The sequence below is a fragment of the Microtus ochrogaster genome, chromosome 15 (assembly GCF_000317375.1).
Source record: "Microtus ochrogaster isolate Prairie Vole_2 chromosome 15, MicOch1.0, whole genome shotgun sequence".
Classification (NCBI taxonomy): Eukaryota; Metazoa; Chordata; class Mammalia; order Rodentia; family Cricetidae; genus Microtus; species Microtus ochrogaster.
Genome location: NC_022017.1, coordinates 11307025 through 11321164, shown reverse-complemented (window position 1 = coordinate 11321164; position 14140 = coordinate 11307025). Strand labels below are relative to the sequence as shown.

The 14140-nt window shown below is 52.1% G+C and overlaps 1 protein-coding gene across 2 annotated transcripts in view; it reads left to right on the top strand.

The window, feature by feature from the left end:
• The window catches only part of Cyhr1 (cysteine and histidine rich 1), a 16989-nt gene extending 3677 nt beyond the window's left edge, over nt 1-13312 (top strand). For both annotated transcript variants that reach the window (XM_005354124.3, XM_026782584.1), the window contains 3 exons: nt 7905-8143; nt 8758-8969; nt 10486-13312. In XM_005354124.3, coding sequence (XP_005354181.1) covers nt 7905-8143; nt 8758-8969; nt 10486-10877 — 843 coding nt within the window. In that variant the 3' untranslated portion in view covers nt 10878-13312. The remainder of the gene's footprint in view (nt 1-7904; nt 8144-8757; nt 8970-10485) is intronic.
• Nucleotides 13313-14140: the final 828 nt, after the last annotated feature.

The window sequence follows — 14140 nt, the reverse complement described above, 5'->3', positions numbered from 1 at the left end:
CGGGGGGGGCGGGGTAGGGCTCCGATTGTCTCCGGGTATGAAAGGGGGGGCACGAGACGCTGGGGAATCTCTGGCCACCTTCTAACATATCTCATCGCCCAAGAAGCGGCTGCGGGCGGCCGAGGCGGCCGAGGCGGCGGCGGCGGCGGTGGCAGCGGGCAGCGGGAAGCTGGAGGAGCGGCTGTACTCGGTGCTGTGTTGCACCGTGTGCCTGGACCTGCCCAAGGCTTCCGTGTACCAGGTAGGGCCGCCGGCCCGGCACGGCGCCGCGTCGCCTGGAGGCCTGGGGCCGGTGGCCGGGAACCCTTTCCTACCCAGACATCCACTTAACAGGCCCGCGAAGCCCCGCTCCCGTCTCGAGGCTCCTGCCTTTTCTTGCTCTGAATCTCATTTTCCGTGTTCTACGGTCCCCTTTACTTCCCCGTCTGAATTTCTGCTCTCCTCCTTAGATTCCTTGTTTGCACCTTCTGCTTCCTCCAGGGTGTCCCCCTTGACATATTCCAGCTCCCATTCCGCTGACCTCGCAGAGAGCTATGAACAGGTGCCCGCCCGCCATTCCTACTCCTCATCAACACTGCCCCTGACTTCTAGACCCCCTGGAGGAAGACGCTGCTTAAGTGGAGATAGGGCTCCAATTCTGGCAGCCACACCCCCCCCAAAATCCTTTCATGCCTGAAGTACTAAAGTATACCTCCTTTTCTGCCCAGTGAAGGCCGGTGTCCTTCTGAAGAAAACTGGAGGGAGGAAGGGCCTCTCATCCCTTCCCAGGCCTAACCTAGGTGAAGCCACCTGCTTTTTTGGTACTTTCTCCTGCCCCAACCTAGCCAGTTTTCCTACTCAGGCCCATCTCACCCATGCCAAACTGGCCTCCAAGGTTGTCCTTGCATAGAACTTTGTCCTCGCCTTTCCCATCTGAAGACCCAAGTGCGCCAGTAGGACCCAGGGTACTGTTGTCTGTGGGCCTAACATACCCTCTCGCAAGTAAAAGAGCAGGCCTCCGGTTCAGTGAGAAGTGTCTGCCCACCTTCCCCTGGTCTCTTTGCCCCTCAGTTCCCGGCTTCTGTCAGCTTTCTTTGTACTTAGAGTAGCGGAAAGTGGCTGGTGAGGCCTGTTTCCCTGCTTTGCTTTAGAGCGAGCCCCTGGCGGAGAGCCAGCATAGGTCTAGTCTGTGTAGCTATTTTCCTACCTTTTGGATCTCTACGTTCTTGTCTTGGCCTGAGGTTGTTGGTGTGTGTTGGGGGGGATTCCAGGGACCTGAACAGACACTCACCTTCCTAGGTGTTATGCCTTTCCACAGCTGCCGGTTCTAGCACCAGTCACCTCTCGTGTTAGGAGCCATCAGAACCTGCTCACAACCTTTTTTTCTTGTCTTGGCGTCTTGGTCCTTCTTAGTGAAAGAGCTCTTCCCTACCTAGAAGTGAGTGAGAGTCCAGCAAGACAAGCCAGTGGAAGGGAGTCCCAAGGGTCTCAGGGGTTTCTTGGTAGTTCCTGGCATGGTGATAGACCACATGAAATTGGCTCCTGGTCTACACAGAGAGCCACCGTTGTGCTTCTGCCCAGAGTAACTAATGAGACTGGCTGGTTCAAACCAGTCTACACTGTGTTAGGATTGCTCTGGCTTGGGCTGCTGAGGAAGTGTAATAGAGTGGCCTGAGTGGAGGGACTGCCTTCTCAGGCATCATCCCAGACTGAAGGTGGGCGCCCTTGGTGACCCAGAGGAGCTGTGGGCGTTGACATTGATCTCTGGGCTCTGCCACTAGTCCCCTTCCCATCTCCTTTCTGTGTTGGTAAATAACCTAGAGCAAAGATGGTCCCGTCACCTGGAAAGGCTGGGAGAATTCTCTAGAATATGGGATTTTGGAAGAGCCTTGGGGCGAATGTTGGAACTTTGCCTGCACACAGATCTGTAAAATGGGAGTTCAGCGAGAGGAAGGAAGGACGTTTCCTAGCATCTTCGAGTGTTGCCAGAGTCTCCTGCCAGTGCAGTACAGCTCTGGAGGGTCCTGTTGCTGTCCCCACCAAGGTGCCAGGCAGGCCTCTTCAGGGCTCTTCCCTAGTCTTCTCAGGATTTGAGCACAGGTGTCAGTATCCCTGGCCAGGATCCACTGCTGGTCACCACCTCTGCCTGAGCTCAGCTCTTGTGTTTTCCGCTAGCCTTCTTGTCTAACCCGTGTTAATGGGCTGTTCATCTCTTTAGACCAGTTTCCACCTTCAACTTTCGCTGGCAATATTTGCCTGACCTCAGCAGAACACATGGCTCCAGGTGGCCCCATCCGTGCTGTGCATCCTGGGAGCTGACTTAGATGCTCTGCTGGAGTGGAAAGTGGGTAACCACGCTATGGCAGGCAGGCATTGGACTGTGGGGGAAACCCCATGGGCCACTGGAGTTGGCTGGGTGTGTGGTAACTTGAGAGTGCATTATCCATATACCACCTGTGCTGCCAGGGAAGCACTGGGAAGTGGACAAGAGCAGGGTATGTATGTGGGCTCATCCACCTAGTCCTAAGATAGCCTTAGGACCTGCAGGGCTGATTCCCATGGCCCATACTCATACGCTGACATATCACAGACTAGAAAATTTGCTCAGGTTGTCTAACCAAGGCCGTCCACCAAGTAGCTCTTATCCCTGGGGCCTGTGTCAAGTCCTGCAGCAGGTACAACAGGTGCATGCTTTGATGTTCTCTGTGTGGGTGTTAGGTATATCCTGGGCAACTGGCCTAGCAAGATGTGTAGCCACCTTCCCGAGTCTAGGGTGGGCCCTTCCAAAGTCAGGCAGGCATTATGGCAGGTGCCTGGTAGGTGGCATGAAGGCTGGAGGGAAACCCACATAAGAACTTGTGGCTAGTCCAACCTGGGCAGATGGACAGGCAGTTTGTGCTATCTCCCTGTTCTGGATGTATTCATGAGGCCAGAGGGCAATGTAACCAGTCAGTAGCTACACATTTTAAGTGCCTTGTCTGTGGGAGTCCCAGCCTGAGAAGTTGCAACTGTAGCCTGTGCTCTGACCTACTTCCCCTAGCTTGCCCGCTACAGCCCTTCACATACAGCTCAGAATGGACTTTTGTAAGATAGACCCAGTCTTGACCTTGGGTATCAACCAGGCTCAGCCTCTTTGCACTGCATCTGGCAAAGATACTGCTCCTTCTTCCCACCCTTTAAAATCCTTTGAGTTGAGGGATCACTTAAGTGGGCCTCTGACATAGAACACAGTGAATCCAGCTCTATCTGATAGGGGCCCAGACACTTTCTGTGACCAGGAACCTGTTTCATTGTTCTACATGTTTTCCACTTTTTTTTTTTTATTTTTCGAGACAGGGTTTCTCCTTAGCTTTTGGTTCCTGTCCTGGAACTAGCTCTTGTAGACCAGGCTGGCCTTGAACTCACAGAGATCCACCTGCCTCTGCCTCCCGAGTGCTGGGATTAAAGGCGTGCGCCACCACCGCCCAGTTTACATGTTTTCCACTTGAGCTGCCCTCTCCACGTCCCTACCTGCCTCTTTGCTTCTTCTTTGGCCTGACTAACAAAACCCATCTTGGGCCTCTGTTCTCCCTTTGACAAGGATTCCCTTCCTTTCCTACTCTGCCCCCGAGGATGGTTGATATATTCTGCTTTTGCCTTTGCCTCTGAGTATGAGAGACTGAATATCTGGTTGAGAAGAAGTCCAGAGAACATTTGTCCCACCTCTGCCCAGGCCCCCTTCTGAGATTGATTGGTGTCTGGGGCTATCACACACATGGCCTGGCATCCTCTGGCACTGGCAATGATGATCCTTCCTTTACCCTCTTCCTCCTTTATTTTTATGTGCATGAGTGTTTTGCCCGCATGTGTATATATGTACCATGTATGTGCCTGGTGCCTACAGAGTTCAGAACAATGCTTCAGATCCTCTGAAACAGGACTTATGGATGACTGTGAGCCACCGCAGGTGCTGTTAATTGCTGAGCCAACTCTCTGGCCCCTGATTTGTTCTTTGAGGCAGGAATAGGTCTGCTTAGGATCTAAGGAAGAACTGTAGGCTTTTTGTTTTGGATTTTGGGGTGTGTGTGTGTGTGTGTGTGTTGATTATTTTGAGTTACCTTTAAATCTAAGCGGTGTTCATTTCTGAGTAAAAACTACACTTTGCTGGAGCCCAGCTGAATCATGAATATGGCTAACCTAGAATTTCAACTCTAGCCTCAGCAGAACAGTCTTGTCGCACTGGCTGTGTACCCATGGACAAGGAGCCAATTCTGCTCAGGCCCATGCTTGGCTATGGAAGTTCAAGAAACTGAGTCAATCCTCAAGGTGCCACTAGCCCTGATTCCTTACCTGCATCCAAGACACCATGGAAGACTCTAGAGAAAAAGAGTCTCCAGGTGACTGAGCAGCACTTTGGTATTAGTGCGTTTGGGTACCAGTAACTTACGTCAAGCGTCTGTGAGTACATGATGCCCTGAGCAGGAGGGTAGACTGTTCATATGGATCTGGGTACCATCATAATATTTTGGGCCCCCTATGTTTGTGAGGACTATGTTCTAGGCTTGAAAGAGACTGACTGACCACAAGGAACGTGTAACCAACTATAAGTTGTAGAGAACCCATTTCTATGACCTGCTTATGGCTCGGGCAGGGCTTCTCTGTGAGCATAGCTATTCCACCTATCTCCTTTCACCCAAAGGAGAGCCCAGATCAAATAGAACACTCCTGCCCTTGTATAGATGCACAGTCTGAGCACATGTGAATTGCCTGCAGGTCAGTAGATGGAAGGGCTGGGTGCTGGCCTGCAAGTATAGGAGCAGCAAATGACTGTTTCTGGACAATTTAAAGGAGCCTAGAACCTTAGCCCCATGGAGATGGAGCTCTCTCTCTCTCTAGGCTTTGACATGGATAACTGCCGAGGTGGCATTTGTTCTGAGGCTGCTGTAATCTTAAGTGACAAGCTTTGCTACAACACATTGCCTCTCCTACCTCATCCTGTGCCCAGGAAGAAACTGAGACCAACAGAGAGAAGACGATAAGTCCAGGATCATGCTATTGGTGACCTATAGGATGAGGGCAGAGCTCAAAGTGAGCGCCAAGTCAGTATCTGTCACCAGAGGGCCTGGAAAGACCTACAGTGTTTTCTTGGGTGTGAGTCCAGAGTTTGCCTGGCCTGGCCATTGCAGGAGCAGTTTCTGGAGGGGTCTAGGCACTGAAACTGCCACTATGGAGTCATCTGTGGTCAAGCTTCTGCATAGGCAGTGGGCACAAGTTAGGGGATAGGCACAATCTCTCCCGCTAAGGCTAAATGTGGCTGCCCTGAACCTATATTTGAAGTTAGGCCTTGCTCAGGAAGTTACGGGAAGGTGCTAGACTTGTGCGTTATGTACAGCTTACCTAGACACCGTCCCTAAGATGGCTGGTGAGGGGCTCTAAGAGGGTTTGCCTTGAACCTTGGTTGGGCCAGTATGCCAGAGAACATCTTGGGACTTGTTCTGCCATTTAGAGCCCAACTGTCAGGGCTGTGGCACCTCACTTTTCCCAGACCTTGCAAACTTCCCCAGAGTCCTAGAGGGACCCAGAGGAAAGCAGGGTAGGCATGACTTTCCTGTGGAATGGAGTTGATTTGAGTCTGGAATTCCCAGGAGAATAGGCCCTGTGGCCAGACCTAGCCCAGGCTTAGGTGGCTTCCACGGTTGGGGGCAGGAGTGATACTGAAGAGCAGTGATGGGATTGGCAGCCTTACCATCTCATTAAGGGGGCCCAGCACTCCTTTCCAAGTCTGCTTGGACTGAGATTCAGAGCAGCTATCCACTGCATGGTTTAGAAACCTTGAGAGGCTGCAGCCAGGAAAAACGCTATTGCCCCTCTGCTCAGGCTGGTAAACCCTAAAAGTGACTGTAGACCTGAGCGCAGAAGCCCAGAGCTTCCTCTAAGTTCAGGCAGCTTGCCAGAAAGTGACTCAAGCTGTGCACGTGGATTGGTGGGGCTGCAAGGTCCTTGGGTATCTTAGTGCTGGTGTCTTGCTGGGTGAACTTCTGTTATTTTTAAGAGAGGGTCTTATGTAGCCCAGAAGTCATTTTCTATTCCAATCTTACTTTAAACAGTCCTGCCTCTGCCTCCTGAGTTCTGAGCTTATACCACTCCCAGTTCTGGGTAGATTTCTTGGAGGATGCTATGTGCTCGTACCCACTTCTATGGGGTGTCCTGAGATTGCCTCTCTGAAATAGATGAGCATTTAATTTTGTGTTGTATTCGCTCCTGCCTTCCAGAAGGAACAGTAGTCACTGTCCCAGGAAGTCCCCAGGCAGATGGGGTATAAGAGGACTGTGACTTGGGCCCTTGGTCAGCGCCTGTCACGTCTATCCCCAGCTCCAGACCTGGAGTGGGCACAGCAGAGTGGTTGTTCCATCTCCATTTTAGATAGCCCACATTCTGGCTGGCTCCTGCCGTGTCCTCTTCAGCCAGGCTACTCTCTTCATAGTTGCATGTTTTAATTTTTCAGTCAAACTTATGTTTGTCTATAGATATATATGGTGTCCCTATGGGCATGGGTTCTGCATCAGACTTCTGTCACCATCAGTCTTCAGCATGTAGGTTCCATCAGACAGCCTGTTGACACACGCGATAAGATGGTAGCTAAGGTTTATTAATCATGACAGTTATGCAGATGGAGCCTCCTGGAGTGGCCAGGCAGTAACTACTTATGTCTCTTTCCTAATGCACACTACATTGTACAGAGCAGCCGCAGCATGGTAGCCTGATATATTGGTTTCTCTCTCTCTCTCTTTTGTTTTTGTTTTTCAAGACAGGGCTTCTCTGTGTAGACCTGGCTGTCCTGAAACTCCCTCTGTAGACCACACCAGCCTTAAACTCACAGAGATCTGCCTACCTTTGCCTCCTGAGTGCTAGGATTAAAGATGTGCACCACCATACCCAGCTATTGGTCTCCCCTTTAACACTGAGTCTCTCATGGTGTGAGAGGGCTTTCTCATAGTGGAAGCCCACCCTGGTATGGGGTTCTCGACCCATCCAGGTTTGTTTTGTTTCTAGAATTTTCTTTTTTCAATACTGAGGATTGAACCCAAGACCTCAAGCTTGCTAGGTAGGCATTCTATCGATGAGCCACATGCCCAACCCGACCCACCCAGTATTTTCTATGGTACCAAATGATACCCAGAGTATATTGACTCTGTAAGAGACCCAGGTTTAACAGTCTTTGTCTATGTAAGCAAGGACCTCCAGCTGTCAGGTCTGCTCCAGCTGATCCCGTTTATATCAGCTCAGCTCAGTACCAGGTCCCACCTAACTTCAGCTTGAGCCAGCTTAGCCTCCTGCCTGCCATAGGCTTTGTGCCATTGGCTCTGCAGCAACCCCAGTAGGTAGTCGCCCTCCCTGGGTGCTAGCAACTGCTGGTTCTCACCTGTGTTATCAGCAAGGGCTGGTTATGGAGGGGCCAGGGTTGATCTCAACCTGAGCCACTCCTAGTCCTCACAGGAACAGCCTTTTGGAAGCCAAGGGAAACATGCCTGCTTCAGCAGCAACCATGACCCCCATGAACAGCTGCTTGCTAGGTATCCGGATCTGCCAGGTCAAGCAAAACAGGCTTTTATGGGAAAACTGGAAAAGCCAGGTTCCAAGCCCAGATGTGGTCAAGTCAGTTTCCATCCAGGCCTGCTTTAGATGTAGCCAGGACCCTCATGACATGATAAGGACCTGCTCTTGACAAAACCAGAGTTAGCTCTATCCTAGCATGACCCTCCAAGCAGCTCTCAGTGTTTGTTAGATACCAGCAAGACTTGGGAACCAGTGGGTACTCCTCTACTCTCCTCACCTAAAATCCCTCAGGACTTCTGCTCTGGCTGAGCCCAGCAGGTGTGGGTGGGCACGTGTGCGTGCAAGGATCCACAGGACTGTGAGCTTCACCTCCCTTTCCTTCTCCGCAGTGTACTAACGGTCACTTGATGTGCGCTGGCTGTTTTATCCACCTACTAGCAGATGCCCGGCTGAAGGAGGAGCAGGCCACATGTCCCAACTGTCGTTGTGAGATCAGTAAGAGCCTCTGCTGCCGGAACCTGGCCGTGGAGAAAGCTGTGAGCGAACTGCCTTCAGAGTGTGGCTTCTGTCTGCGTCAGTTCCCTCGCTCCCTCCTAGAGAGGCACCAGAAAGAGGAATGCCAGGACAGGTAACCATGGTGAAGGTGGGGCCTTGTGATCACACATGTGGGCCCTGGGGACCACATATACAGCTCAGAAATAACCCTGTAGGCCCAGGTGGTGAGAGCATGCCTTTGCATAGAAGACAGTTAGGGTCTACACTAGTTGCTCTCTGGATAAGATGGTGATCCTCTAGAATTCTCTGTGGCTATTGGCTAGACCCTTAGAAAGTCCAGTACAGCAGGATCAGTTTGAAAGCTCTGGAAAGTTTGAGTGAAACTCTTTTGTTTGGCAACCCAGTCCCAGCACATAGAAACAACCACTTGCCTGGCAAGGCCCTGGCACCAAGAGCTTTCCTAGAATGAGGCTATGTATCATGGTCAAGAGCCACTCACCTCTAGGCAGAGAGACATCAGTACTGGACACAGGAGGCATGTTGGCTAAAAGCTGTAGAGTTCTCTCTCCTTCAGTTTCCTGCCTCTTTCACATACATACCTATGTGTGGTCTGAGTGGCTGCACTCAAAATTCATTGTGTCTTACAGGGAAGGGCTTGTGGTTGGACAGAAGTAGCCTGTGAAATACTTCTGGGCACGGCTATTTGCCCCAGCCACAGAGATGACCACTGTTCTCAACTCCTTCCAGGGTGACACAGTGCAAGTACAAGCGTATTGGCTGCCCGTGGCATGGCCCTTTCCATGAGCTGACAGTGCATGAAGCTGCATGTGCTCACCCAACCAAGACAGGCAATGAGTTGATGGAGATCCTAGATGAGATGGATCAGAGCCACCGCAAGGAGATGCAACTCTACAACAGCATCTTCAGCCTGCTCAGCTTTGAGAAGATTGGCTACACAGGTGAGGCACCCCACATTCCCCTGCATGCCACACAGGTACTGTTTGGGGCTAGAGGCTCCAGGGAGGCAGTAGGCTTTGGGCAGTGGGCACAGGCTGCGCCGATGGCCAGGCTCTGGGAAAGCTTCAGATGGGCAGGAAGATGTCTTGGGGAAGAAGATAGGTTGGAGATTGAGCGGAAGGAGGGATGCACCTGCATGGCTCTTACAGAGGTCCTTCCCACCTGTCCTCCCTGCCTCTGCCCACCACCCCGGCAAGATGACCCCCCCTCACTGTATGGGGATCCACAGATTTGGGGTGTTGGGTCTAACTAGAAAATTGGGTATGTTCGGGGCAGTCTGGGAGCTTGGGGGCCTTACCTTTGGAGCACAGAACAAGAAGAGCATTCCATCAAGTCAGGTCCTGTCTGCAGATGTTCACTGAAGGCCACATGGCCTCCTAAGACTGGCAAGAAGCTTGGACAGGGCTCCAGAACAAGCTGAGGGTCTCAGCTCAGACTGTAGAACTGGGAGTGGATGCCTACATATGAGTAGACTGGACTGAGCCTATGCTCACTGGATCTCATGGCTCCCAGGCATCTGCCACCAACTTTGAACATGTCGGGGAGCAGGAGCCAGACCACAACTTGTACCAGAGAACAAGAAGCACCTGCTGATACTGGGGCAACTCGGGGAAACTTCATTCCCTCTGCTGCTCAGCCTACGGCAGGTGGCCAGCTCAGAGCACCCAGGGCAGTCCTGGACAGTCAGTCATGCCATGCTGCCTAGACTAGCCCAAACAGGCCTGAGATGCAAAGGGCCCAGGTCCCTGCATCAGCAGAAAACTCTGGCTCTTGGTTAAGAGTAGCCTTGGCTGATCTCATGGCCTGTGGGGTCTGGGTGGGCCAGGCCATGTGGCTACAGCAGAGGCTGGGTGGGAAGACCTGTCCCCAAAAGAAGGACTGGCTGCCTAAGAGCCCATACATCCACAGCAGGACGTGCCAGCCACAGGACTGCAAAGGCAGGTCTGCCTGCTAAGCGACAGCCCTACAGACAGCCGGGCAGAATCCACATCACAGTCAACATCAAGGACTTGGCACTCCCTTTGGGCAGAACCAGATACCATCTGCCCACCTGCCGGCTTTTCTGGCAGCTTTGTATCAGAACCAATAAAGTGCACTTGTTCTCAGAACTGTATCCTGTCTGTGTGTCTGCTTACCCCGCCCCTTCGGGGACAGGGGACTGAGGGTAAGGAGGGTGGCTCTATGGGTTGGCCACTCCTGGGCCACATGGCCTAATGTCCCACAGCCTCAGGACTCTCCAGCTAACTGGTGTTAATTCTGTTTGTAGTTGTTCCCCCAAATGTGCACTTCCATTTGCCATAATTGCGTTTGACTTACCTTGTGACAAGTAGAACACGCTATCTGGGTAAGTTGCCTTCCTCCCTGGCTGAGCCTGTCCTTGGCCTGTTGGGGAAGGCGCCACCCCCTGGCCCTCCCCAGCACTAACAGTTGGCTGTCTGGCCCTGTCTGTCTCCACAGAGGTTCAGTTCCGGCCTTATCGCACTGATGACTTCATCACACGCCTGTACTATGAAACACCACGGTTCACAGTACTGAACCAGACATGGGTCCTGAAGGCTCGTGTGAATGACTCGGAGCGCAACCCCAACCTGTCGTGCAAGCGCACACTTTCCTTCCAGCTACTCCTCAAGAGCAAGGTCACAGCGCCCCTGGAGTGTTCTTTTCTTCTGCTCAAGGGCCCATATGATGATGTGAGGATCAGTCCTGTCATCTACCACTTTGTCTTCACCAATGAGAGCAACGAGACGGACTATGTGCCGCTGCCCATCATCGACTCTGTGGAGTGCAACAAGCTGCTGGCTGCCAAGAACATTAACCTGCGGCTCTTCCTGTTCCAAATACAGAAGTAGGCTGGGCCCAGGACACCTGAGGAGCAGAGGGCTGCAGTCCAGTAGTGCTGTCCCACCCCTCCCTGGCTTGGCAGCAGCTTCACACAACTATTTGATCATTTTAGCAAAGGAGGAGAACAAACAAAATCAAACATTGAGAAAGTCTGCATGCGTGTGCATTGGGGTCCCCGCCTCTGGCTCACCTTCCTCCCCTTTGCCTCCCACCTCCTGCAGGCAGCCAGAGGCTGGGCTGACCACAGTGGAAACAGTACTCTGGGCTCCTCAGGCACAGGTGGTGAGGAGGGCAAGAAGCCAACCACCCTTACCCCAGTTCCCATCCTCTCATCGAGGTGGCACGGTGGTTCTCTGGCCAGGCTCAGGGGCCCTGGCTGACTTCAGACAGCATATTTGATTGCAATTAAAAAGGCAGCCTTGTTTCCTACTTTCTGTTTTGTTGGAGGGGAAGGTGTGGCTGTGAATGGACCTCATGGGAGATTTGGTTTGGCCCGGTGGTCAGAACCTGTCCTGTCCCTGATACCGCACCTATGTGTGCACCCCAGGAGAGACTTAAGAGACACTGCCTCCCCCACAGTCTTATCAGAGGTTGGGACTAAAGCCTGGCCAGTGAGCCAGAGGGTTGGGCTTCCCCAGCTGCCACTCAGAGGAAGCAGGACTTGGCTAGTAGGGCTCAGCAAATGTTTTCGGAATGCAGGGTGAAATTCTGTCTCTTCGAGGAAAAAATGAAACTCTACAGGCTCTTTAAGTGATGTGATTTTAGCGAGAAATAACCCATTCGCTTAACTCAGCATAGAGGGCCAGGTGTCCTCAGGGTGCCAAGGAGGCAGCCCTTGTCTGTGAGACCTGCGTTTAATGGTGGCAGGGGCACTGCAGGACCAAGGCAAAGCAGCATGGTTTATCGCCTAGGCAAGGTCGGCCTTCCCCTTGCTGGGCCATTCACAGATTCTCTGAGTTGTGGTTGTAAGCAGGACAAGTATTAGGGCCTCACAGAATATGAAGCAGCCACGCTTGATAGGGCTAGGCCCCGATCCTCTCTTCCTTGGGTTCCTCAGAGATACTGAGAAAGGTAGGACTTGCCTCCTTCTGTCTTTGCTTAGGAGATGAGGCTCTTCTATCATAGCTTTTTGTTGCTTTAATACCAAAGAACCGGTTTCCTCAGCCCTAACCAGACCTCCACATGTCTCAAAGTAGTTCCCACCATCCCATGCAAACTGCCTGGGCCTGAACTGTCCTGTACCTTCCAAGTTAAGGGACAGGGTAGTCTTGGCCATGTGGGTGCAAGTACTAATGTTCCACCCACCCTGACCTTCAAGAGGGCAGAGCTGAGAAATGAAGAGAAGGAACTGTGACGCGGGGTATAGGTCCCATCTGTTTTCCTGAACACGGCCAGTGTGGCCCTTCTGCCTTCTCATAGGCTGAGAGGGTTTCAACACCTGTTTGGCTTCCTGCATGGGGCTTGTGGGAGTTTTCCTGTAAACGTGACCAGGCTGGGAGGGGTAAGAAGGCCAATATTTGGCTTCTGCCTACTACGAAGGATCCCATGCCAGATCCCAGCACATCCATGGGAGCAGATGCAGCTCCTTGATTTTCTCTGCCTTTAGGGACAGCCTCTCAAGAGTGCTCAGCTATCAGGCATAGAGGATCTTTGGAAAACAGAGGAGGCCCCTCTAGAAGTCCCTCTAGATTCTAAGGTGTTAGTATGAAAAGGCAGGGCAAGGCCAGCTTGCCCTAATAACCTGTGTCTAGATGTGTAAGAGACTGATTCACAGAAGGTAGCCTGAAAGTCTCCTGGGGAGAAACAGGATAGGAGGCTTATTCCCCCATGGGCACAAGCCAGCAGGGACACTGTGCATGAGAGTGAAGCTGGGCTGGCAGGGGCTCAGAGACAACAGTTGAGCTCTGGGTATCTGTGGAGATGAAAGGCATACCCCAAGGCACAGGTAGGGCTGGGGCCATGCCCAGCTGAGATCCACCTAGGGGTGTGGGTGTCCAAAAGTTCCCAGGAGGACTACAGCAGCCTCCTAGTGACATGCTCGATGTGGCCGCTACACTATGACTGTCATGTGCAGCAGTTGAGCCTTCTAACCTAGAGGAACCAGACATGGAGAAGACTAGTATGTCTCTTGGCTCTGCTAGGGACTGGCATACAGACCTTCAGCATCGTCACTATGAGCTCTTGGGGGGGAGCACCATATCTCCAGGCTTGTGTCCAGAGTCTTGTTATCTTGCTGTCCTAACCTGGCTCTTTTTCTGTTGTCTCTGAGGATGGGAGAGGGGTTCAGCCTCAGTAGGTGTTGGGGAGGCTGCCAGAGGGGGTTGCATAGGCCAAGCCAGGCCTCCCCCCCTCCGCCTGTCTCATCCCCACTTCCTGTGAGCACCACGTCCCTCAGTTTGCCCAAAGTGAGACATTTACAAAACAATAAAAATAATTTTCTAATGAGCAGAGCAAGAAGTGTTTTTATGATTGTTGGAAATGACTTACATGTCAGTTCTGCCGTTTGCATTTTCTTTGAGTATTTTCTGTATGTACCTGTAGTTAAAAAAATAATTCCAAACCATGTTTTGTCTGTGTTTCCTTACCAGAAGACAGCCTCAGGGTGGGGCTTTTTGTGCTCTGCTAGCCTGCCTTGCTCATCAGCCTGTACCCCATCCCCAGGCCTCCAGTTGTGTGAAGCACCCGGATAGAGAAGCTGGATTGTCTCTAAAGGGAGACTGCTCCACACAGTTGTCTCTGACTTATACTCGTGCCATGGCATGTGTGCCCCCCAAATAATAATAATAGTTTTTTAAAGATGCTTGTAAAATACAGCCTTCCAGGGCAAGGCACAGTCTGAGGAAACTTTCCCACAATACTGCATACAGTAGAGCAGCTGGATCTCAACAGGCTCCTATTTTATGAATCCTAGGGCTGGACAGAAAGCAATTCATGGTCTTCCCGACAGCCTTGGGGTCCGCTCCATGTCTTAAGCCTCTTGATTCTATCCCTTCCTCCCACTCCACCCTTCTTTTACAGTGTCCCTCACCAGCCTGCCCGCTAGGCAGTAGACTTAATTTTAGAGGCATGCATGCTTTGGATGGGAAAAGGGCTGACCTCTGTAGCTCTTCTGACATCCTGAGACCCATCACGACCTAGTCTAACAGCTGCCCTTCAGGAGGTCTACCTGTGTCCTATTTTCCTTTTCACCGGACACAACTCTGGAAGAAAGATCTCACCACACCCTTGCAGCCTTCAGGTAGCAAGGCCCAGACCTGCCCAGCCCCAGCCT